General features: G+C 39.0%; 1 protein-coding gene across 4 annotated transcripts in view; it reads left to right on the top strand.

Annotated features, from left to right (window-relative positions):
* The window catches only part of BCKDHB (branched chain keto acid dehydrogenase E1 subunit beta), a 140336-nt gene that overhangs the window by 7182 nt on the left and 106090 nt on the right, over positions 1-27064 (top strand). For all 4 annotated transcript variants that reach the window (XM_050894644.1, XM_050894641.1, XM_050894642.1 and 1 more), the window contains exons 4-5: positions 23918-24051; positions 24698-24853. In XM_050894644.1, the coding sequence (XP_050750601.1) occupies positions 23918-24051; positions 24698-24853 (290 nt within the window). The remainder of the gene's footprint in view (positions 1-23917; positions 24052-24697; positions 24854-27064) is intronic.

The following is a 27064-nucleotide window of genomic DNA, read 5'->3' as shown; positions in this document are numbered from 1 at the left end:
ATGTTGAGGTTGGGTTAGAGTTCTGTAACTCTGGTGTAATATGTTAACTCTGTTTACTAGATTTCATGTGAAAACGAGGCCTCTGAGACAGCAGTGGGTTGCTGGAAACATGGGCAACAGAAGACTTCATTTGGGAAATAAGCAACAGGAGCAGATGGCTCCATAAGCAACCTTCTTGTTTTTTAGTGAACATCTCCAGTTTAAAAGACAAAAGGAACAAACTTTATATTGTTAGGGTGTTGCTTTGGGGGTCATTTGTTGGTTTTCTTTGGTGTAAGAAGGTCATATAGTATTGGAATGAAGGAAAGGCATTATTTAATTCTTGTAGCGTTTTATTGATGGTGTATTCAAAAGTGCCAGTGCTGTTTAAAGACTCTGTGATAGCCCCTGCCCCAGAGTGCAGGGGGTTCTGTTGAGATGGGTAATGTTGAGGGAGTGCAAAGAACTATTTACGCTATGTTAGTCAGTATGATAAGCAACAGTCACAGCACATCAGCAGTCTAGCTAGAATCAGATTTATTTTATGGGTATAACAACAAAGATTTTTGAGGAAGATATGACGTGACTTTGGGAATATTTGAAAAGAACTCCTTTAAAGCATGAGAGGCAACATGAGAAATTGTGGAAGTACTTACATGAACATTGAACAAGGGCTAATGAAAGCTAGTATTGCCATTTGATCAAAAAGGGTACTAGACCTCTTTATGGTGAATAAGAGGATAGATTTGATAAGGAAAAACTAAGTAGTGTTAGTAGTGAAACTCTTGTTTCATGTGATTGTAAAATAAAATGGGTGGGTACATAAAGTGCTGGTGAGATCAAATTAACAAGGTAGGAAACTATCTCTTCACATTCATTCAGAGCATTGCAAAGATTGTGTTTGCTAGAGGAAAAGTGTGTTAGCTAGAACAGGAGAAATTTGAAAAGCTTTTTGCTGTTTTCCTACTTAAAAAAAAATGTTTGTCTTACAGATTCATTATAGAAAGATCTTCCTAAGATCTGTTTGTCTTGCAGACTCTGAGATTTAGGTCTAGGTGAGAAGTGAACTGAAGATGTTGATAGTGATTGAGAGAGAAGGAGGTGGAGAAGGCATGACAGGAAAAATAAATAAGAGTTCTTTGTGCTGCTGATGAGGTGCCCATAAGTAAATGAAGGGAATATCTGAAATACAAGTTTGGACAGAAGAAGTCTGAAGATAAGGTGAATTTAGGAGTCATTCACATAATGATAATTCAACTTTGTAAGGCAGATAAAATGACACAGGTAACTTGGCTTCTTTCTTCATTAATAGTGAAATCCTGTAGAAAACAGGCAGCGGCTGAAGAGGGAATGGCAAAGATGAACTAGAGGATGTACTGAAAATGTAGTTACAATGCTGAGGAGAACCAGGAAAGACTGAAAGCACAAAAATTGAAGGAATCCAAAATTTTGAGAGGGGTGTGGCTGTCTATCAGTGTTGTCTTAGAGATTAAATTAGTTCTGGATGCAGTGCTTGTTTTATGCAAAGGCTAGAGTCCATGTAAAATAGGGAGGAATTCCAGATAGAACTGATGAACAAGCAACCTTATGGGTCTTACCTGTACAAGGCAGATTGCATGCATGTACTGACTCTTCTTTCCTCATTCCCCTCCTGCATTTACCATCAACATAATAAGAGGAGATACAAGTGATATAATATGAGGTTGTTTCTATATGTTGATGTAAAATATGAAGGAATGAATGTTTTGGGTTTTTTTTCCTCTCCTGGAAGAGGGAGGTTGTTTGGTTTTTTTGCTTGTTTGGGGTTTTTTTTCCATAGATAATAAAAATCACTAGGTGGCAGTCTATACCTATAAGTAGTTATTTTGATACAAATTGATAGTTCGTTTTTAAGCACTTTTATAGAGGTCAAGGTCTAAATATCACCTAACATTATAGTAGGGATAATTTAGTATATTAATACTGAGTAGTAGTACTATATAGAGGTTGGTTGCTATCCAGACTGTTACTGAAGTCTCTCTGGAGAGACAGAGAAGAAATTTGCTTTTAGAATAAATCTGTCATCAAATCTAAAACCGTTTTTTGCCAGGAAAGCCATTTAAGCCTGAGTGTAGAGTAATGTTGTAACATAAACACAGCTAGAGGCCTATACTAGTAAGTGAAAGAAGTCAAGCTCGTTGACTTTGTAAGGAAATAAATCCTAATTTTTGATCGGGTGAATTTTTGACATGCTACAAAGAATTTTGTTTGAAAATGTTTAATTGAGGAATCATACGTAAACAAGTCAGTATGTGGAAGTTTCTTTTCCATGATAGCTATGACTTAGGATAGTACGTTTGTTCCTGTGCGTCTTATGTCAACATCTGAAATAGGCGATTCCAGTTTTCTGGTATCACTTTGCTGCTCATGATCCTTCTGTTGGTGTTAGTATGTTTTGCATGAACTAAATGCTTAGAAATCTGTTGCTGTATAATCCTCTGTCCTGAAAATGAGTAGACTCCCTGAAATTTTTATGTGGAGAGTTCCTTTCAGATAAGAGAAGGGAAATAAGTCCTGTACAGTTTTTTTTCCTTTGTTCCCTCCCTCTGGTCTTGCACACTGGAAGGCATATTCTTGTTTTATTTCTTGTCGTCTTCCCTATCACGCCCTGCCAAGTTTTTGATTGTCACCATTTCACAGAGGTTGCATACTCTAACCGGTAGAGTATCTTTATTGAATGTCTGCTGTTCCATAGTCCTGCTGTCTGGAGATGTTTCCTGTCTCTAGAGCAAAGATGTAAACTGCATGACTGATAGCCTGCTTCCTTGCCTACTGTATTTTTGTAGCCTAGGTAATGTGTGCAAACATTTTTTATTTTTTATTTTTTTAAAAGGGAAGTACATTATTATTTCAGTCTTTTGAAGAAAATGCTATCTGAATGAAATAGCTGTACATTTGTCTTTGAGTCTGCAGATGGATTTGAAACAATGATCTTAGAGTGTGAATACATGTGTCATATTGCTCTGCCTGAAGTGTGAAATAAAGTTGCAGCATGTAAGTATCAGTATCATCCACATGACAAAAATATAGAGGAGATCAGAGGTAGGGATTAGATGACAGGAGGTAAAGAAATGGGAGGAAAAAACAGAGGATAAGGTAAAAATGGAGAAAGTGGACAGAAGTAAAGACTGAGAAACAAGAATAGCTGAAATAGTGATTGACAAGGAAGGCTACTCAGAAGAATGCCAGACCAGGTTTTTTTGGGGTAACTCCGAAAAAAGACCCGTCTAGCCTACTGTGGCCAAAAATGAAGATTTTGAGATTATATAAACAGGGGAAGTGAAGTATATATAATACTTTTCTTGAATACTCTCTCTGCCGTCCTCCAAACACTTACAGCTTGAGGGCTTCCTTATCTAGAAGTGCCTCTGTGTAGTCATCGGCCTCAGTAGAGCTTTGTCCTTCATACCATTCTGGTCTACGCTTGAAGGGAGGCTCTAATGTGCACTTACTGCCATGTCAAAAGTCTATCCTTAGCGAGGGTAAGGATCAAGAGCCTTCTGACTATTTCAAAGCTTGATATTCTGAGAATGTGGAATAGGATCAGTCCTTGCTCAGAACTCTGAGAATCCAACAGAAGTAAGATTGGCTTGGCAGGTCTTTCCCCATAGCAGTGCTTTGGGGAGACTGAGTTTTTTTGGTTTATGTGTTCACTTTTATAGATGAGATTTGGGTAGGTGGTAGAAACCAAACCAAGAAGAACTGGAAGAATTGAATACATTTAAAAAATTGGAATCTTAGATCAAGTTATTACCCATGTTTGTTGTCATCTCAAAAAGTAATATACATCTTTAGTAATTCATGTCTCTGTGCTAACAAATATTTATGTACAGGCTTTCCAATACTACAGCTGTTTGTAGGTCTTATCAGTTACATGCAGATGTCTCACACAGATGCACACATTTGTATGTATGTGTTTGGATAATATGTTTCAGTGATGTTTCACTCAAAAGCTGGGAAGTTACTATGCTTACCAAAAAGTTGGCACTATAGAGAGGAAAGTTGACCTAGTAAGAAAAGTGTGAAAGACCAGAGTTTAGTTTTTCTTGTTGCTAAGATTTCATGCAAGTTTGGATAGCCAGGGAACTAGCAGTTTCCCTTTAGAACAGGAGTAGTGTTGGAGCCTTATGTCTCTTTATCTAAGCGGATTGCAGTTCATTTTAGGGACTGCTTTCCTTGGTATATGTGATGTCTAATTAGAGCTCATTAGAGCTTTTCATGTTCCTGTTAATGTATCTGAAAAACTGGAGTAAAAAAATAATTTTGAGTGTAGTCCTCTGAAAGTAGTCTTGAATTATCCACCTAGGTTATCCACGAGTTTAAGGGAGTTGGAAGAAAGATGGTCAGCAGGTGAAAACGTGAAAAATCCCTTTCTCCTGACGACCAACTCGCAGAGGGTCACAGTGGCTTCAGGAGCTAGCAGGTTAAGTGCAATCACATTTGATCAATGCTGGAATGAAAGAATGATGTTGGGAAGAGAAAATATGTTTCTGGAGTTGTGTGAGGCAAGGAAGGAGCGTTACACCAGTGCCTGTAAGATGGAACTTTTTGTGAATGGTGAATTTGGGTAGGAGAAAGAGATAGTTATTGGACTGGAAAGAGGCTCTATTTAATTAGAGGAACGAGAGCTTGCTTGTAGGGCATGCTCTCACACATTAGAATAAAAATGGAAGTATTGATGATCACTGACCTCTAGAGAATAAGGTAATTCCAATGTGATGGCCTGAAAACAGGTAGCTAGTGGAATTCTGCAACAAATCATGTAAAACACCTTCACATATAAATAAATTCAGTGTAAGCAAGTTAATGGTGAATTATAGAAATGATAGGCACTGTTGCTAAAGGTTTTACAGCTCCAGAAGTTGCATGAGGCAAAGGGTGCTGGACGATTTTAGAAGTTCAAAGAACCACTTCTGTGATTCTGTGATATTTTTGGAAGAAGTCTTTAAAGAAATTAGAAAGGTATCTAGTAGTATCGTCAGTCTTCTGCAAAGCCAGCTATGAGTTGGGTATGGATGCAGTGAATCCATGTGTTGGTACCCAACATAAATAGATTTTTAATATGAAATTGGAAAAAATGTGATCCTTAGTAAGGGAAGTTTAAGTCTAAATATTATATGTGTAGGATTAATCTTGGCAAATGCACCATATAAAAGCTGGATCTGATATAAGCAAGTAGTCCAGGCTTCCTCCAAGTTCCATATCAATTCTAGCAGGTAATTTGTGCTGCTTATTCAAGAGTATTCAAGACTAACTATGATCATAGAATGGTAGACTCATTTAGGTTGGAAAAGACCTTTAAGATCATCGAGTCCAACCGGAAACCTAACACTGCAAAGTCCACTACTAAACCATGTCCTTAAGTGCCACATCTACATGTCTTCTAAATACCTCCAGGGATGGCGACTCAACCACTTCCCTGGGCAGCCTGTTCCAATGCTTGACAACCCTTTCAGCGAAGAAATTTTTCCTAATATCCAATCTAAACCTTCCCTGGTGCAACTTGAGGCCATTTCCTCTTCTCCTGTCACTTGTTACCTGGGAGAAGAGACCAACACCCACCTTGCTACAGCCTCCTTTCAGGTAGTTGTAGAGCACGATAAGGTCTCCCCTGAGCCTCCTTTTCTCCAGGCTAAACAACCCCAGTTCCCTCAGCTGCTCCCCGTAAGACTTGTTCTCTAGACCCTTCACCAGCTTCGTTGCCCTTCTTTGGACATGCTCCAGCACCTCAATGTCTTTCTTGTAGTGAGGGCCCCAAAACTGAGCACAGTATTTGAGGTGTGGCCTTCACCAGTGCCGAGTACAGGGGGACGATCACTTCCCTAGTCCTGCTGGCCACACTATTTCTGATACAAGCCAGGATGCTGTTGGCCTTCTTGGCCACCTGGGCACGCTGCTGGCTCATATTCAGCTGGCTGTCAACCAACACCTCCAGGTCCTTTTCTGCCAGGCAGCTTTCCAGCCACTCTTCCCCAAGCCTGTAGTGTTGCATGGGGTGATTGTGACCCAAGTGCAGGACTGTCGCGAAAGAAGTGGTTTAGATCACTTAAAGAATCACTGTCAAAGATATTAGCAGAAGTGACTTTTTTAATGTGAATTTGTAAAAGTGTGGCTTAACAAAGTTTGATGGCAAGGTTCACTCTATTACTATGTGGAAGAAACATGCAAAGGGAAATAGAGTTAGATTCGATTTAGAATGTTTTACACAGAGACCGGAGACGCAAAAGAGTAAGGGAGACCCTCCTGTTGAGTCACAAGGTTCAGAGTGGTCCCCCTTGCTTTCTAAACTCCTGATGGAGCTTAGGTGTGGCTAGACCCAATCTTAGTCCCAGACTTGGTCAACAGCTTATGTCTAATGGAATTAATACAAAGGTAAGGAAAACCTCCCGTTGAGTCACGAGGTTCAGAATGGACCCCCTTGCTTTCTAAACTCCATCTCAGAGAGGAGTCTAGGTGTGGCTGGATCCAAACTTAGTCTCAGGCTTGGGCAATGGTTTATGACTACTAAAAGGGATACAGAGGGTAAGGAAAATCTCCTGTTAAATGATTATGGATCCTATACAACTTTAAGGTAGCAGCGATTTAAGATTTATTAACACTATTGTGGTAAATCACAAGATTGTGTTATGTGATTTCTAACAATACTTAATCATCAGTCAGTTATCAGAGTGATTTAATAAAGTTTGCTATCAGCACTACAAATTTTCCTAAATCAAATCGTACACACACACAAACACACACACACAGATATAGAGGTTAACCTATAATAAAGATTTTTCTCTCTTGGCCAATTGTAATAAATTATTGGTACCAAATGATCTTTAAAAACCTTGCGAAATCTAATTGTAGTGAATTACTCACTATTCTCCTTCGTCAGCATTTGTCAGCAGACGATCTTAGACCCCTTCTTCTTCGTTGGCATCTATCAGCAGACGATCCTGGAAATCCTTGCGAAAGCTACTCCTTAAAATCCTTGTGACTACTTAAAGTCCTCGTGAAACTACCTTAAAGATCCTCGCGAAATCTACCCCTGGGAGGTGTCCCAACTCAGGGGGAGATACTGGGTCACAGCCTGCTGCGATCCCGGAGAGCTCAAAGCGTCTCACTTAGGATCACTATTTATAGGATCATGAGATGATTGACTTTGGTCAGTGTATTTCCATTCTGGCCATCATTCTTTCTTGTCAGGTAATTCTGGCACCCTCCAAGGTGAGCCATGATCTGAGCAGCAGGAGTGCCAGGTGCGGTTCCAGGCAATAGGAGTTTCAGGTACGATTAGGGAGTGCCTAATCATCCTAACTCACTGTACCGTAGCCAGGACAAGAAAGTACCAGACTGTCCCAGCTCGCTGCACAAGAACACAACGGTGGCTGGTCCTGACTTTGATGTGGCCTTGGCGGGGGCTGCACCACCACAAAGACCCGGCACTTAGCCTTGTTGAACCTCATACAGTTGGCCTCGGCCCATCGATGCAGCCTATCCAGATCCCCCTGTAGAGCTTTCCTACCCTCAAGCAAATCAACACTCCCACCCAACTAGAAGTTGTCTGCAAAATTACTGAGGGTGCACTTGATCCCCTAGCGCACAGCAGCCTGCATGTCTCTTTTATGACATCTCTTTCTTTTTGCCACCAAGGGAGTCTAGGTGACTGGTTAAGTTAGATTCCTAATATTTGAATGCCCTATTAGATTACCTTCTAAGTTTTTGAGCTATTGGAAATTATTTTGGGACTGAAAGAGTAGTGTAAATGAGGTTTTTTTACTTTTCAGTAGGGAATTCTTGAATAATGCCATTTTAGTTCACTTGCAACTATTTGGAAATATGGGTAGAATGTGAATACTTTGAATGGGAATTTTTATTTCAAAGATTCTCTTAGTTCCTGGAGGATGCCACTGTGGTGTCTCCCACCAGAAGTGAGTGCTTGCCCAGGGTAGAAGAGACCTGGCCTCAGTTCTGTCCCTCAGGAGTTCTGAACTTACTCCCGAAAGAGTTGACTGAGATATCAAAGCTGATCTCTGTGAGATGCAGCAGAAATGGTTTTGTCAGTAGTTCTTCTTTTGAAATGCTTTGGAAAAAAATTGTCTTTTGCTCATATGATTCATTTGTCACTGTTTGGGATCCTCTGTGTGATAGCAGAGTGAACAAGAGGAAGATAGATTTCCTCCTTTCTGGATTAATGTCCCATCATCGGCTGGAGGGGTTGGAGGGTCTTTCACTCAAGGCTTTTATTTTTGTCTGTTTTGGTTTCTTTTAGCTGTTCTGTTTGGTCTCTGTTATTGCTATCCTCCTCTTTTTGTTTGTCTGTGCTTGCAGAGATGTACTGCCCACAGCAGTTTATGGTACTCTCATACAAAGTCAATTAGAACAAAATGCTTTTCATAAGGTTTTTGTGTAACATTGCTGATATGTTCTGGAGTGATGTTTGCTGCCTTTATTAGCAGTGTGGTGTTGACTGTGGCATGTTTTAGTCCCTAAGTCCTTTCTGTTGTACTGCTGTGCAGTCAGTAATTGCTTCTTTTCCGGGTGGACACTTGATAAAATGAAACTCAGTAAGAACAACTGTGTGTCACTCCGATATGTAGGATAAAACAAGATCAATCTCAGATCATTTCCTTTCAGGTAGTTCTGAGTTACATACATGACTAGAGACATTCATACATGCAGACAGTAGTAAACGAGGAATAAGCGGCGTCAATTTTTTTCCTCCTTACTCATTTTTCATAGCTAATATAGATTTCCTTGAGTGGAGTAGAAAAGGTGCAATAAGTACACACTTGTAACTTGAAATTTAATTATTTTCTTGCTCTATTCTGTTCAAGCATATAGGCTTGTTTTATAAATAATCCTTCCTATGCTTGATTATTTTGATGCAGCTAGAAGCATAGATAAAGTTGGTAGGATTTTTTTTTCTTCCAAACCATATGTTAAAAAAAAAGGTGCGTGAAATAGATGGGGAGTAGATTGTAAACAGTAATTAGTGTCTGCTCAGTCGGTCCAGGATATTTTCTTGCAAATTGGAAAATCACAGAACAAAAGGAAAATCAAGAGAAGAAATAATGCTTGTATGGAATCCCATGAGGGTGGGGGGAGTTGAATCAAAGATTTCCCCTGTGGAAAATTTCAAACACATCAAAAACCAAGTGACTGATCTGCATATGAAATCACAGTTATAGCAAGCAAATAACATCCTTATGTCAGGATGACCTAGCCACATTAGCGATCAGCTGGATGCTTTAAAAATTGTTTTATTTATCACTTCCATATTTGTTTTCCTCTACTTTCTGCCTGCCTTACAGAATTAGATCTCTGAAGCACAGGATATGTTTTGGGACAGATCAGCTGGCAAAGGCTGTTCTTAGCCTTCAGTGATGGAGATTCCCTGCCTTCCCTACACACACAGTCCCAGTGCAGGATTATTCTTATGGTTTGAAGCTTTTTCTTATTGATCAGTTTTCTGGGCCATCCAAAACTGGATACGTTACTCTGGGTCTTACTGAGTAAAACCTGGTTGCTTACAGCTTTGTGTTGATACATCTCATGATAATGCTAGCTTGTCTTGCAGCAATAATGTTTATTTCTAATGTCTGATCCACTGTAATCCCTGGTTGTTATTCTGTAGACCTCGTGTCTAAGGTGTAAACACCTGTGTGAGTTTTCAGGGAACACTTCATTCTCAGGAAATGGGTCATTTGTTTATAGTCCAGTAAAATAATTCAGGAGTTTTTGTTTATTTGGCCAGGAGATGGCTGTAGCTAGCCATGCCCAAGGGACACCAGCCTTTCTAAAATTGTGGTAGTCATTCTTTCAAGAAAAGTATTTACTTGAACACGATACTATTTTATGAACTTGAGCTGTAGAAAACTCCTGAAGGCAAGTTCTGTTTTTAAGTAAAATGCCTATGGGGGAAAACATGGGTGAGAAGACAAGGTTGTCCCCAAGTAGTTACGGTATTTGGTGAAGTTTCTCAGCTAAGGACTGGATATGCTTATGTCCTGGTTTCGGCTGGGATAGAGTTAATTTTCTTCCTAGTAGCTGGTATAGTGCAGTGTTCTGGATTTAGTAGGAAAAGAATGTTGATAACACATTGACGTTTTTAGTTGTTGCTAAGTAGTGTTTATACTAAAAGTCAAGGATTTTTCAGCTTCTCATACCCAGCCAGCAAGAAGGCTGGAGGGGCACAAGAAGCTGGGAGGGGACACAGCCAGGACAGATGACCCAAACTGGCCAAAGGGATATTCCATGCCATATGACATCATGCCCAGTATATAAACTGGGGAGAGTTGGCCAAGAGGGGCAGATTGCTGCTCGGGAACTAACCGGGCATTGGTCAGTGAGTGGTGAGCAATTGCATTGTGCATCACTTGTATAGTCTAATTCTTTTAGTATTTATATTGGCATATTATTATTATCATTATCATTATTTTTCCTTCTTTTCTGTCCTATTAAACTGTCTTTATCTCAACCCATGAGTTTGGGGTTTTTTCGATTCTCTCCCCCATCCCACTGGGTGGGGGGAGTGAGCGAGCGAGCGTCTGTGTGGTGCTTAGTCGCCGGCTGGGATTAAACCACGACAGCTTACAAAGATTGCTTAATGTCCTGATGGCTTTTAGTAGCATGAGGTAATCGGAGAACCTTTTGAAGCTGAGCTAACAGAGGTAGATACAGTGTGTTTTAAAAAAAAAATTCTAATCATTTGCCTCCAAAATCCATAAAATACTTTAAAATGTTTATATTGTAAATCTTTTTTGTTAGTGATTTCAGGAAGTTATTTATTGCGGAGACTTCACAGCATGTTACTGGTGAGGGAGCAGAGATCTGTCAGTGGAGGTTCTGCATCTGTTCTCGTGGTGCCAAGTGTTACAGTGCAAGGGCAAGAAGTATAAGAACACAATTTGGGTAGGCTGGTTGGGCCAGTGTGTTAAAATAGTGTATTCTGCCTCCCAGAAGCTGCTAGTGGTTGGGTATTACTTCAACAAGTGGGGAGACACTCTGGGGTTTTTCTATGAGTTTTTTTATCAATAATGATTGGGTCTTTTGCATGCTTTGAGAACATAGCAATATGCTATTATAGAGAGGAGAAAAACTCAGCCTAAAGTAGCATAAGAAATAAGTGTTAGGGGTTTATTGTATGAATAGATCGATGGAAAACGTTAGCTCGATGCTTCAGAAGCAGACTGCAAGCTTGTTGGAGAAGCACTGTGCTTCCTCTTTTATGTAGGTGCTGGTCCTTCCTAACCTATTGCACGTGGTAGAATGAAGTAGTTCAGAATTTTTGACATGACGGACTTAAGCTGAGAGTGGAACGTTTTATTCAGAGTTAAAAATGACGAGTTGTTGTGTATAGATTGAGTAAAACCTAAGTAGTCTGGAGTTTGGTTTTCCTTGTTTCTTTGTGGATGGATTTAAGCAGAGAATTCTGCAGCTTGCTTGCCTGGTTCTTCCAGAGAACTTTGGCAAGATCTGGATTTTGTTCTGATTTATATAAATGTCTTTGAACAGTAACATCTGGAGAAAGTGTTCCAGACTCATTACACAATAGTACATTTTGTTCATTTTCATCTTAAATAGCCAATTCTTTTCTTAAGATTTACAGTTAGAAAAAAAGAAAAGTTGAGAACTTGATACAATGTAATATGTCCTTTTACACTGTTTGAATCTGTGGGATATTGATATAAATAATTCTGTGTCAGAGCTAAATAGAATTTATTTTAGTTTTGTTTTTATTTTTTTAGTTCTGATAGTGTGCCTGGTGTGAAAACAATATTTTATTTGTTTCAGACTTACTAATATTTATTATGTTTCTTTTTATATGTTGTAAACCTGTTTGAGGGAAAGATAAGGGATATACTTTTTAATATAGAACTTGATACTCAGTACAGAGCTTAAGAATGTTCTAATGCGTTTTTAAGATATTTCAAGATACATTGCTGGGCAAAAAAGTATGTGCTGCTGAACTTCATAAAAATGGAATTTTCCACTTCAGGAAATACTTGCAGTGAAACATTTAAAAGTAATATTTTAGTAATATAGTGTCAAGGAGGATGAAACTTTATGTATTAAAGACACAAGATGGAATCGATGAGCATAACTAGTATTCGCAGTCTGTATCAATACCATATCTGCAAGCACAGTTCGTGTACCTTGTTTTAGATGTCAGTCTTTATGCCTTTACTATTTCTTAGGTGGAATTTAGTGATTCTCAATTTCCTTGGTTAGTCCTGTGATCAGTATGCCCTCTGTTTCATTTGTACTTGTGAAGTGGGACTAATTTAGTATGTCCGCTGTTTTTTCTGCCTCTGAGGTTGGTGATAACGTTGTCCCAAAAAATCAGGATTCTTTCACCCGGTGTGCAAAAAAGCCAATTAACACACACAGAGTCGAGATGTTTATTTCATGTCTGTGCAGAGATGGGTGTTAGGTGGTAACTCCACAAAGCTAGCGCACCCGGTTAACACACGGTAAAGCATTTTATACCTTTCGAGCAACAGTTATCAGTATTTTTACAGTTTCTCTTAGTTACCCTCGTTCTTATTGGTTCTCGCAAGCCTCATCTCCACTTAGTTGCAGCATCCTCCTTTTTTACTCCGCATGTTCTGTGAGGAAGGGCGTTCTGTTGGTAGGGGGCTCTCCCTACCCGAGGGTGGGTTTTCGAGTATGTTAATTAGGATAGTTCACTCAAAGTTCAAGTAGCTCTTTGGTTGCCCTTGTGCTTATCTTGGTATTTCTTTACCCGGCTAACTTATGGTGTCATCTTGTTTCTCTTCTCAAGGTTGCGCCTCGTTAACTAAATAGCATCCTTTGTTTTGTTTCGTGCATATCTCCAACAATAAGAGTGTGGTAATTATCACTACTTCAGTTTAAGAAGGTGCTGCAGACTTTATTACAGGGAGTAAACTACTCAGTTTTCTTGGAAGTAATTTGCTAGAAGGGTCAAAAAGGTCAAGACTACTACCCCAGTCTGGTCAATTGTCTAAGCAGCTTTGCAACAGAAGCACTTTGAGGAGCAGGTTAATCTTAATTTAACTTGATTCAGAGCCATCTTGCAGTGACCAGGCTGACATAGCATGCTAGTCATTTGTTATAAAAGATCTCCTTTCTTTTTAATTTGTACAAACCTTAAATCCTCAAAACCTAGCAAGGAGTTTTCACACTTGTATGGAAGCACCAAGTATAGATCAATTTATTGTTTTTTCTGATGCACACGTGAGGTGGTGTGGTGGGTTGACCCTGGCTGGATGCCAGGTGCCCACCAAAGCCGCTCTATCACTCCCCCTCCTCAACTGGACAGGGGGGAGAAAATAGAACAAAAGGTTCATGGGTCGAGATAAGGACAGGGAGATCACTCACCAATTACTGTCACAGGCAAAACAGACTCGACTTGGGGAAAAATTAGTTTAATACCAGTCAAATCAGAGCAGGATAATGAGAAATAAAACCAAATCTTAAAACACCTTCCCCCCACCCCTCCCTTCTTCCCAGGCTTAACTTTACTCCTGATTTTCTCTACCTCCTCCCCCACTGAGCGGTGCAGGGGGACGGGGAATGGGAGTTTGGGTCAGTTCATCACACGTTGTCTCTGCCGCTCCTTCCTTCTCAGTGGGAGGACTCCTCACACTCTTCCCCTGCTCCAGCGTAGGGTCCCTCCCACGGGAGACAGTCCTTCATGAACTTCTCCAACATGAGTCCTTCTCATGGGCTACAGTTCTTCATGAACTGCTCCAGCATGGGTCCCATCCATGGGGTGCAGTCCTTCAGGAACAGACTGCTCCAGCGTGGGTCCCCCACAGGGTCACAAGTCCTGCCAGCAAACCTGCTTCAGTGTGGGCTCCTCTCTCCACGGGGCCACGGGTCCGCAGGTCCTGCCAGGTGCCTGCTCCAGTGTGGGCTTCCCATGGGGTCACAGCCTCCTTTGGGCATCCGCCTGCTCTGGCGTGGGGTCCTCCATAGGCTGCAGGTGGATATCTGCTCCACCGTGGACCTCCATGGGCTGCAGGGGGACAGCCTGCCTCACCATGGTCTTCACCCCGGGCTGCAGGGGAATCTCTGCTCTGGCACCTGGAGCACCTCCTCCCCCTCCTTCTTCACTGACCTTGGTGTCTGCAGAGTTGTTCCTCTCATATCTTCTCACTCCTCTCTTCTGGCTGCAACTGCAACTCCCCTGTAACTTCTTTTCCCTTTCTTAAATGTGTTATCCCAGAGGCGCTACCACTGTTGCTGATTGGCTCAGCCTTGGCCAGCGGTGGGTCCGTCTTGGAACCCGCTGGCATTAACTTTATCGGACATAGGGGAAGCTTCTAGCAGCTTCTCACAGAAGCCACCCCTGTAGCCCCGCCACTACGAAAACCTTGCCACGCAAACCCAGTACAACATGCTTTGCGTTATCAAGGGAGAAGCATAGTTACAAGTGAGATTCATAAAATGTTTTTCATTACTGCACATTACTGGTCATTCAGCACTTTGTTCCTGAGTACTTCTTTAGCAGCATTAAATCCTTGCTGTTGTGTTGAGAATAGTTGCTTCACAATTTAGGGTAGATCCAGCATGCTTTCAAATTTACTATAAAGTATTTCTACACTACTGATACTGAGGAGTGTGAGAGACAGTGCCTTGTATTTGACATGGTTTTGTTTATTCCTTGGTTTGCCATCCAGATAGTGTACCCAGCCTATTACAGCAGAATTTTCATTAACATTTTGTAATACTTAGCTTTGGTAACTGTTGCATATTTTCCTGTTGGATCTTTTATCATGTCAAGTAATGTTGCAGGTAGTCTGAAAATGCATGGAACTGACCTAAGCCGCTTAAATAAAGCTGATATGTTATTCCTTGGTTATACCCACATATAAGTGTTTGGTAGATGTCAATTTTAGAGTGCATTTTTGCAAGTGAGCATTCTGTCATCTAGTATAGCTTCACACATCTAACTTTATAGTCAGTTATGCTTTTCTGCAAGTGTGCTTCTCACACAGCAAAATTTTTTGTGGTTGAGCAAGGAATGTTATTAATCCTAGCTGGAGGAACACTTGAATGCCTTGGTGCAGTTAGGCATCGTGCTTTTTTTCTTTAGGCTGATACAACTGGGTATATGAGCCAGATGATCAGAAGGAATTCAGTGTGGAGTGGGCTACCTGCATAGTCATCAGTAGAAAGAAATTCTGGTGAGCAAATCTGCCACTTTGATGTGAGCTGCTTATTGAATATTTTTCTAACAGTGTGGAGCTGAATCAGTACTATTTTATCAATGACATGAAATGCTTCCATCAGCAGGACAGGTACAGACATAAAAACTTTGGGCAGTCAGCATGTAACGCTGCTTGGGGCTGTTAATGAATCATAGAATAGTAAGAGTTGGAAGAAAAAGACCTTGAAGGTCATCTGGTCCAAACCAGTACTCAACGTAAAGCCAATTTAGGTTGTTTGTGGTCTTGTCCAGGTGAGTTTTAGAATATGTCCAAGGAAGGAGCTTGTACAACCTCTCTGGGCAGCTTGTTCCAGCATTTGACTACTGTAATAGTGAATTTTTTTCCTCTTATATAACGTTTACCTTTTTGCGTCATTCTTTCACCTATCGCTGTGTACCTGCAAAGAATCTGCTCTTCCCCCTGCTTATACTACTGCTTGGCTGCTTTTTCATCATGGAAGGATTAAATGACATGCAAGTTTACCGGCATTCAAAGCTATGCCAAAGCTTTGCGTTAACCTCTCCTGACGCCTCCCGTTCCCACTTCTTCCCTGAGAAAGGGAGATAATTAGATAATATATTTTAATATTTCTGGTTTATTCTTTAGCTTTTGGTGGGATGCTAGTTTGTCACAAATGACAGGAAATCTGAAGTGGGAGAGAGGGCCGGAAAAGCAAGTTTTCCCTATTTGCTTTAGGAAGGTAGAGCTGTTTGTAAATAAATTTTCCTGGGTCCTCCCTCATCCAGAGGGCTATAAGCCTTGCAATTGAGTGCTTAATGTTATGTTCATGCTGTGAACAACTTCAAGAATTTACTAAGTTTTACTACAACACAAGTTTCCTTTCCTTCCAAACCCGCAATTCAGTAACTGCGCAGATTATAAGAATTTGTAGATAACTGAGGAGGTTGCTCCCTGTCCATGGTAACATTTTCTTTGCACTTCAGCAGTTCTCCTGACTCTGATACTGTTTAGGGTTTTTGAGAGTGAGGATTAAATGAAAATGCAATAAACATGTGTTTCTTCTAAGGGAATCTTGTGGGAGAGGAGGTGAAAGTGCAGTTTGGATCTGTGGAGCTCTTGGAAGAAAAATGCACCCTCTTCAGTAAGAGAATGACATGTTGAGAATGCTTTGAGCTAGAACTGCTAGTTCAAATATTCATGTCTATTCAAATGTATGAATGCCTTGGAATTAGTAACTGGGGGAGACTTAAATGGAAAACTTACCCTTCAGCTGTTCTTAATTTCCAATTTACTTGAAGTACTCTTCAGAAGTGTTGGTTATGTCAGTGGAATAAATGATAAACCTGTGAGGAATTCCTGTTCTTACCAGTTACTTGTCAGAACAGGTGTCCTTTTCTTTGGGCAATGCTGTGGTGATTAGTGCTTCAGAAGGATACATTTTTTTGTGCAAGTGATTTCACCCGTCCCTTCCTCCCAAATGAAGCTTAATTAAGACTCCTGTAAACAAGTGAAACCAAGTAAGAAAGACTTATCTGTCATTTGGCCTTTATAAAACTTCTGCCTAGAATAAGAACTCAGGTCCTTCATTGCAGTGTAGAGTGTGATAGTGGATTTTGCAGCAGCCGAAGAGGAAGCAGCTAATGTAGTTTAGTGCATGCAGATCTCTATTCTGGCCCTGTTCTCAGTCGCTCACAGATTTCTGAAGTACTTTTTTTTTTACTAATTCATGTATTTTATTGCCATAACATGACTTTTTGTCATTACTTTTTCCTTAAATATTCCAATCTGCCATGGAGTTAGTTGCTAATTCGTCAAAATTTGAATGAATTTTTCATTCAAAGTAACTAAATGTTGAAATTCTTTTGAAAGCATAGGCGGCGTATACACAGTGATTTTTGTGTGTGTGGATATATGTGTTTCTCCTACAACAGACCCAACTCATTGCACTTGACTTGAGACTTTACATTGACTTAAATGGGGGCTGAGTCCTGGCTGCTCAGCCGTGTAGTTGGCTGAGCTATGCCAGAGGTATGGCTGGGTCCTTGAAGCCTGCTGTGAATGTCTGGGCACACAAATGTTCTTGGCTCAGTCTGTGCAACTCTTGTAGGATACAGAATTGGGGAAGAACAGGAGAGAGGAGTAAAGCTCAATTCTGTAAATTATGTTATTCTACACACAGTAGGTAAAATTCATCATAGGAAGTTGTGAGCTACTTGCATATGAAATCCTTTTTATTTCATATAATTACTTTTCATCTGTTAGGTAGGTGAAATGATGTATTTTAACATGGGCAGCTCTGGAAAAAGCAGCTTTTTAAATGGCATGGCACGTTAGTGTGCAAGGATTCAAGACTGAGAGGTAAACCATCTTTGTGTCTGTGAAATTGAAGCCCTGCTTTGGACAAGTAGATCTGAAATTTGCATATTCAGCTGGAAAGCCAATGTGTTTTTACCGGTATTCACTATAGAGAAACAGTGCCCATGGCATGCCTTTTTTTTAAAGCTGAAGAACTGTGACTAGGATATCAATAGAGGAAGTGGTAATTGATTAAAATTAATAAGAAATTACTAGAACTGTTTCATGTTCAACCAGGAGCTCTAAAAGAGCTGGGTATGAATTTACGAAATTACTTGCTGTGATGCCTGCCCTCTCACATAGTGTCAGAGAAATGGAAGATAACAAGTGTCACCAGTTGTAAAACAGGGCTTAAAAGGGATTGTGGGACCGAGAAAGTCTGAATGCTGGATAGATTGTGTTAAGGAATAGAATTAGTAGACTTATGCAGATGTACGTCTATGAAAAATCCTAGATATTCTAGGACTAGAACAGGTCTTTAAAGACAGGACTGATTTGAAATCAGTCATTTCTATTTGAATTTTCTACACAAAGTCCCCAGTGAGTAGCAAAGAAGCTAATCTGCTGGGACTTTCTTTTCTTTCCAGTCCTCTGTTTCTCCATGTACATCCACGATTGTTGCAGTTGAGGACAGAATATATTTAGCTTGTCAGACTCTTCTATTTGACTTCTAATGGATGTTTTAAATGGAAGTTAATGAGATCATGGGGACAAATAAAATGCTGCCCAGGTATATTGTTAATACTACTCAATCCTGACATCTTTTAAGATGCCTTTCTTAACACAAGTGATGTAGAAGTATCTTAAAAACAAAACAAAACACCCTCCTTTGACTAAATCACCAGCAGTACTCCTTAAACCACTCAAATCGGCCAATGTAGGCTCCTACAGAGCGATGTGAAATTACTCAGAGTTAGTGCCTTGGGTGGTGTGTTAACATTATAGGAGATTTGATATTGTTTGAATATCTCAGTTTTGAAGTTAAATTAAGACAGGAACATGTTTCATTGCAGATACTGAAATCTGAAATACTTTTTTCCTGACAGCTTGGAACAAATAAAGATTAAGCAGGCCAAATCATTAATGCACAATAATTGACTACGTATGTCTGTAAACATGTTCTGTTAGGTTGCTATGAAACTTTTTATTCTTGGAGGATGAGAAGATGACTGTAAGACTGCCTTAAAGCTGTTGCCCCTTAGACAGAGGGTCAGTGGCAATTTGAACATTTGTGTGGTACTTAACTCTTTGTTCCGAAAATCACTAAGATCAATCTTTTTTTATTTAAGTAAAAATAGATCAGGGGAGGATGAAGTAATTGTTTAAAAATTGCTTTTAATCAAATACTGCTTTTTCCTTAATGTTTTTAATCTTTTCAGTCTAGTTTACTAGGCAACACTTCTAGTGTATTTATTCACTTGCTTAACATGCATCTAATCTTCCTGAGTTATTGGGATGGAGAGATGAGAAGAATCATCCTTTTTTCACATAGCTCTGTTTGCCATATTGCTTCCCTCACTACTTGGAAAAGGGCACCAACCTGTTCAGGTGGCTGAAACTAGGGATGTTTATAAAGCTGGGCAGGTTAATTGAAATGGACACCAGCATAACGTCTTTCTTCAGAGGCTGACGCACCTGGTTTCAGATAACGTAGGGGTACTACTTTCACCTGGAGTGACAAGTCAGCTCACGGAGTTTGTGTTAGCTCATTTTGAGCTGCGTGGCTGACACGAGTAATAGGAGAAGAGTACCTTTTAGGAAATATTTCTTCATTGATATGGAAAAGAAATATGGAAAGACAAAGTATCTCTGGGTTATTTGTCTGCTTCAGTCAGATTTCAGCTGAAATCTTTCTCAGCTGGTTTGGAAAGGATGATGTGAATGGCTGTTTATCAAAATTGACTTCCTTTTCACATTTTGAAAAAAATATGAAAAATAAAAAATGTGAAATAAAATAGATAAAAATACATAGGCTTAATGCCTGTAAATGTTCAGTGTTTAAATGTTTTGTGTTCGTTTTAGTAACGATTTTCATATTGTATCAATAAAAATAGGAGGTTAAAGCCATGCCATACAATTTTTAATGTTCAGGGAAATTAATAAATTTGTTTTATCCTAATGCTGTGTATATCTTTTTGTCTTAAAGGGCTAGATTTTGTAAAGAAAACCCTACCCCTTGAGACTCTGTCCTAGGCTTGTTTTCCCATCTAATGAATAGTAAAGTGCTTTAGGTTTTGCTTTTAAGGGATCAGTATTACTGTTTTAAATGTACAATCAAAAGCATTCCTGAGTAATTAATCTCATTCAATGACAATTACCTGGCTCTTTCTTTACTGTTTTAAGCCATAGTACTTCAGGATTATGCCTTTAGTTCTGAAAGTCCAAATCAGGTGTTTCAAGCTGATCATGTTATAGCTGTCATGTTGTATTTCACATTTGCTTTTATTGATTCTCAGTTCATTTATTTCCTCATACTCCACTGATAGCAGCATGCTGCCTCTAATTTAATATCTCAATAGTCTTTCAGCATTTTTATTAGGGTGTATTTTATTTCGAATCATAGATGGGCATACTAGTGTGGTGGATCTAACATGCTTTTAAATTCATTCACCTACCCCAAATTGATATTAAAGAATTAATTTTGAAGTTTTTATCAATTATTAGGTAAAAGCTCATTTTACAGGATTGTTCAAATAAATTTCAATTTTTGTGTGATGATATAAAATTATTTATGGAACCAATGTGTTAGGCTATTTCAGTGTAGTCTGAAAAATCTGTTAATAAAGAATAAGGTTAGGTAAGCTTAGTATGATCTGACTATTGGGCACTTCTCAACAATCTGTTTTTTTTTGTTCTGCTCAGACATTAGTCTAATTATGTAGGCTATGTGGTAGAGTTTTAAAGCAGACTTACCTGGATTTCAGTAAATCGGTATGTGTTAAAAATAGAATAGAAATTCACATGAAGGAAAAAAGGCCAATTGAATATTTTGATTTCAATATAAAAATGCTATATTTTAAAATGTACTGTGAGTTTAACTTTTTTTTCTTCGGTAGTCTTATTTTTTCAGTGTTTGCTGGTGATGTCCTATATCAAAATAGCATGTAAGCAAGTGAAGTGAAATATATTGATCTGCCAATAGACTTTTAAGAAGTAGGAAAGTATAATATGTTTTGATAATGTTAATGCATTTTTAGTTTATTAAAATAGGAGTTGTTTTAAATTAAAAATTTAAATGTATCAGTGAAAGAGAAGGGAAACAAGATGTCTAATTCATGGTACCCTAGATTAAATAAAAAAGAGGGAAGGAGATGTTTGCCAAATGTTTATAGTGTTACAGATGGATATGGGTACAGAGACAGCTTTTGTGATTGCATCTGAAGCAGGGCTTCCCCACCTTCACAGATGGTGGTAAGGCCTGGGGCAACTATACATTTGCATAGGTGGTTTATGTTCCTCTTTCCTTGACCATGATGCCTGTCAGCGGAGGGAGCGCACTAGAGGATGCTGTATAGCTTGGGAACTGAGATACAGCCATCCTTCAGGAATGAGAACAACTTACACAGTATACACTCCCTAGGTTCAAAAATAATCTTGTGTTCTCCTTGTTATAGAAGCTCTTTCATCTTTCCATGGCATTATTTTCCTTCTTCATCCTAAGGATTGGTTTACTGATCTATTTACTCTGTAGAAATGGGACTAAATAGCCCTGAAAGCCAAAGTTTCTTATTCTGCGTGGGAGAAGCATGGTACTGATGTGACTGAAGTCTTCCCCTTTTGTCAGCTCTTAAGGGAAGAGATGATTCCTGTGTGAGCTTTTTGAACTGATTTTTGTTAATTCTTGGCAGTAAAGCCAAGACACAATTGATGTCTGTCAGAAGTGAGTATAACTTAATTATGAGGACAATAAAAACAAGTTACGTCTTCAATAAATATCTTCCCCAGTTCTGGGTTTCCCAGAGCATTCTGTCTTTCTGCTACTTAGAATGAAAATCTTTCAGGGCTGAGGCTGTTTTTATGTAGTGACATTGCCAGACACATTGGTAGTACTAGTAAAGAAAGAATAGCAGTATGCAGACTAGTAGCATTACTGCAGCACGCTGGTAAAATAAATGCCCAGCAAGAGTAAATGGCAGCTACGAAGTTACTGCCATTCTCACTTCCTATGCCATTTTCAGTCTGAACAACTTTTGAGCATAGTGCCTGCAGAGATTATTGTTTTTCTTCCAGAAGATATGAAACAAAGTACAAATGACCCACATCTGGAAATTACTGAGGTCAGTTTGCTCATACACCTTGGAAATGAGAGCTAGCAGGTTTTTTCTACTTGTAAAATGTTCTCTGCTCTGCAAGGTACTTTGCTGTGATTCAGAGTTGATCAGGGTAGTATTGGGTGCGTTTGACATCCAGACAACAAAAACCCACTTTCTTTCAAAAGCTATGCAATAATTTTGTTCATCTGGAATTCAGTTTTGATTACTGAGCTAGCTGTGGTAACATTTTTATCTTCAGCAGCAATAGCAGGACTTCTAAGTCATAAGAATTTAAAAAGTTTCTTGGAAATTTATTTCTAAACAAAAAGCAGCCTAGTGTGCAGGTATCTTAAAAGTACTGTAAGTCTCAGGGATTTTTGTTTCAAATACTGATTTATAAGAAATGAGTAGAAGTCACAGAAGCTTGGAATGACTAATTTGAGAAAATGATGCTTCCCCTCAAAAAGACGATCTTTAAGGTGCTTGAAAATGTTTCCTCTCTCTTGTATGCAGAAATGTGGAGTGTCCTGCAATTGTGGTAGCCTTTTGGACTTGTGTTGGCTTGTGTAGCCTCACTGACAACACCAACATTGTAGTATCATTCAATGGCATTTTTTTTACTTGCCTTAAATGAATGGTGTCTTAGTCATGTTCCTGGTGGAGGGAAAAGAGAGGAAGGCAGAGGGAGAGCCAAAAACTAATTGCTGATATATCAGAAAAAATCCCCCCCAAACAAACAAAACCCCAAACGAAAAAACCAACCCAAAACAAAGTATCCCTTTAAGTATGAAACTCAAAACACCAGGTAAAGCATGTGGACAGGGTACAAGCAGTGACAATGCTGTGCTGAGTGTTGTATGAAGATGAAAAACATGTACCTGAAAGATTTTTAAAACATGCCTTCCCTTAGTATATCGTAAATACAGCTTTGGGCAGTGGTTCTCCTCTTATCATCCCTTTCTAAAACCTTTTGTTAGCTTCCCTTTTTCTAGTTACTTAACTTGCAGCTATTGAAATTAGGACTCTTCATAGTAATAACTTTCCTAATTATTAATTGATTATTTTAGTCTTTCTTTTTAGTTATTTATTTGGTGGTTATTTAGTTATTGTTTAATTTATTTCATAGCCACTGGTGTGCACTGTGCTCATTTTTTTCCATCCAGTTTGAAGTCTTGGCATATTCATGCACGATGGACTCCTATGGAAACCTACTGTCTATTTCTCAACGTTCTAAAGGGAAAATTTAGTAGCATAACTAGGTTCTCCTGTTGGTCTGCCAAAGGAGTACAGTACTGCTGGCAAATATTGTAAATATGTCTTATAGTGGACATTGTAGTGGTGTTTCATCTCTCTCCCCCTCCTTCTTGTTTTTAATTTCATGAACTGAACAATTTTGTCTTCAGCCATCTATTAGATTGATGCATATTTGGAATCTGAAATTACTGTGGCACAGAAATATGTCAGGGCTAAAATGACCTTTCCCCACAGGGAAGACACAAACCCCAAAATATCTGATTTCCAGTCTTGTGCCTCCAACAGCAGGAACAGCTTTTTTTTCTTTTGCCTTGGAGACAAACCAAATGCTTTAGTAAGCGCAGCCTTACCTTACGAAAGAAGACTGATAAGACTGGGCACTGCTTATGGGGAGTGTGGGCAAGAGACAGTATACTTTCATACAGATGCTCTCATAGATCCATCTGCCTTTGAGTATGGACAGTTAGTTTTGACTGCCTGAAAAAACTGAAGTAACAATACTTTCTTCTTTATTGTAAGCTTTTTTTAAAATGCTTGTAAGTATTCTTTACTCCTCCCATATAATCATGAGCGGTATGCATGCTTATCTGTATATACATCAGAACAAATTATTTTCATTGAAGTGTTAAGAACATTGTAAGTTACAGAAACTGTTCTTACCTTTCATTTTGTTTCTCCTTGTCTTCCTCAGAGCTGTTACAAATTAAAGTGAAAGTATCTTTACCTGTAACAGATGTTTATTGTTCCTACACCTAAAAAAGCCCATCTAAAGAGCTGTATGCTTAATTGCAGGTGACTTGTTTATAACTTGAATATTTCTGGGGCTATGTTTTCCACTTAGAGCTGGTGTGTTAAAGGAATTGTGGTTTTGTTTTGTTTGTTTGTTTTTTATAGGTAAAGATAGAGTTTTCAACACCCCCTTGTGTGAACAAGGAATTGTTGGCTTTGGTATTGGAGTTGCTGTTGCAGGTGCTACAGCCATTGCAGAAATTCAGTTTGCAGATTACATTTTTCCAGCATTTGATCAGGTTAGTACTAATAAGTTTGAGAGGTAAAAAGAAATCTTATGACTGTTTAAATTACTCTTCTGTTAGCATTAATACTTGGTTTGAATATCTAATTTTTGCAAATATATCCACCGCTGTATTACTAATATTTATGCATGCTTTAAGTAAACAGGAAGGTACCAAGGCCAGTTTGAAGGCTCATTAAATAATGGAAATTAAAGATGTGGTTTGAAGCAAATGTCTCTTTGTTCGTTTTTATTTTTGGTTTTGTGGCTGTGTTGGTTTCAGCAGCCTTAAATTCCTCAGCTGTGTCTTCCCAACACCATCTCTCACTTCTCTGTGCTGCTGCAGCTGGCCATGGGTCCGCAGGACGAACTACAGATTTGAACTGGGCTGATTGACAGTATGGGAATGGGGAAACAACTGGGTTATATAGCTACTCCTGAGGCCGAGACATCTAACTTGAACATACTAAATTATTGCTTCCTTTGCCTTGGAAAATGTTTGCCTTTCCACTGACTTACAGGATTCCTTTGCTTCTAATTTGGTCCTCTGAATCCCATGCATGGTGCAGATGATGTAGTTATATCTCATGTATTTAGAGGCTTAATGACGCATAACTAAAGGTATTGGACTGAATGTTACTTTTGTATATAAATCTTCCCAGATTGTTAACGAAGCAGCAAAATATCGTTACCGCTCTGGAGATCTGTTTAATTGTGGAAACCTCACCATCAGAGCCCCCTGGGGCTGTGTGGGTCATGGTGCACTATATCACTCCCAAAGTCCGGAAGCTTTTTTTGCTCACTGTCCAGGAATAAAGGTACAGTAACTCTTATTTTATGAAGATTAATTTTATTTGTTTGTTTGTTTTTTAATGGACCTGACTAAAAATGAGTCTGGGTGCAGGCAGGGAAAGAAGAATGGAAGTCAGTCCACAACAAAATATCTGAATATGTTAATTAAAAACTCTTTTAGAAGTTTTCGAGTTATAAAACTTAAACTGTGTTACGTGTTTTAGAATTTATAGCCATTATTGAGGCAATCTTTAGTAGACATAGCATTTTGTATTTGTGCGCTTTCTGCACTAAAAGCGTACATTTTACCTGTGTTCTGTGTCCGGTATAGTACAGAAACTAAAAACTAACACTAACAAATAGTACTTTCCATTTTTTTTTTTCTTTCTGCATCTATCTTAAGTGCATTGTCAAATTCATGTATATGAGTGACAGTGACAGGCAACGGACACAAACTGAAACACAGGAGGTTCTGTCTGAACATAAGGAGGCACTTGGCACAGGTTGCCCAGAGAGGTTGTGGAGTCTCTGTCCTTGGAGGTATTCAGAAGTTGTCTGCACATGGTCCTGGGCAACTGGTTCTAGGTGGCTCTGCTTGAGCAGGGGCATTGGACCAGATGACTTCTGGACGTCCCTGCCGACCTCAACTGTTCTGATTCTCTGAATGATAACTTTAGGCAAGCTTTCTGTGTGAGACGGTGGCATGCCTTGAAGCTAAAATTCCTAGTGCTTAGATGGATAACTTTCCTGGAGAAGAGGGAGGGGCAGGATCTAGTCATCTCAGATTGAGAGCACTGTTTGCCAGCTCTCCATTTTTTTCTCAGTAAATTTTTGTCTATGGACTTGTACTTCTGGGTTAACTGGCATCCAGTCCATTGAGAAATGACTCATAGCTTGATTAATGTGGAAGACTTAAGCAAAACCAGTATTTCTATGCTGAAGACACATGTTCATTGTTTATCTGTTGTTTAAACTATTGTCTATATATGATTTTGGTGTTCTAAAACTTCAGATATTACTCATTTACAGGGAGGCCATAGCCATTTCTCCTACTTGTTTCTCTTACTTAAATAAAAAAATCTTGTATTATCTGCGTTTTATTTCATGATATTTGAGAAACAGAATGCATTTTTGTCTTTGGGTGTTCGTTATGATCTTTGAGGTGTTCCTATTCTGAACTGGAAAATATTTCCTGATATAGACAAAAGCAATCTACAAAGTCTTTTGCCAGGTAATTGAATCAAATGTTTTCTTGAGCTTGTTTAAAAACTAAAGTAGTTTATTATCATATGGAAGCACAAGATGACTTATATGATTAAGATACTGATGCCAGGTCCAGCTAATTTATGCTGATCTTGTTGGTCAATCTCAAATCTTTATATACTGAACCAATTGCTGAGATTTAGTGGTCCCCTCTGGTGATTAAAACTCTAATTCATAGCAACCTAGTACTACTGTGCTTAGTCTTCTGAATAAGTTAGTAAGTCAGGATTTTATTTAATCACTCCACGTAATTTCATTTCTTTTCTCTCATCTCTGATCTTTTTTCTTGTTGTTATTTCATTTTCTTTTACTTTTCCTTGGGTAAAGTCCTGAAATAGGTTGCTACCACTAACAGCTGTCATCTCGGTTAAAGGTAAAGGGCACATTAAACTCTATGGAACTGGTGGAACAATATACTAGTTTTTGATGCACAGAGAAGTATTTTAAACTTGTACCTTTTGAATTTTGTATCTTTGTGAAAACAATGTTGTTCCTTTAATATTTTTTGCAAAGCTGTTCATTAATGCAGTTAATGTTTAAGGCTTTATCTTCAAGGTTGCAGGTCTTTTTTTGAATGAGCCCAAACCCAGCCCTTAATGTATGAATCCAGAAATGCAAATGAACTTGTGGTTCAGATACATTTGCAAAAGTCCCATATCTATGCGTATTTTCTCCAAATTACAGGAGGAAAGGCCATGTATTACAAGCTGGGAAGGGTAGGATTGATCTTTGGGGACAGTGGTTTTCAAAACTGCCCTCTTATTAAACTCTGCAGGAGGTTCCTGACTTAAGATTTTTATTTTGTGTTTTTCTTAAGTGAAAGGGGAGGTTTGGATTTCTTAAGTGAAAGGGGAGGTTTGGATTTCTTAAGTGAAAGGGGAGGTTTGGATTTCCCAAGCAAAAGGGAATTTGTAAACTTTGGCTGTTCAAGGGAAGGACTGTAATCATTAGTACTTAAGACAAGGCTTGTTGGG

The sequence above is a fragment of the Gymnogyps californianus genome, chromosome 3 (assembly GCF_018139145.2).
Source record: "Gymnogyps californianus isolate 813 chromosome 3, ASM1813914v2, whole genome shotgun sequence".
Taxonomy (NCBI): domain Eukaryota; kingdom Metazoa; phylum Chordata; class Aves; order Accipitriformes; family Cathartidae; genus Gymnogyps; species Gymnogyps californianus.
Note: the sequence above shows the minus strand (reverse complement) of the source record. Positions and strands in the feature narration are given on the sequence as shown.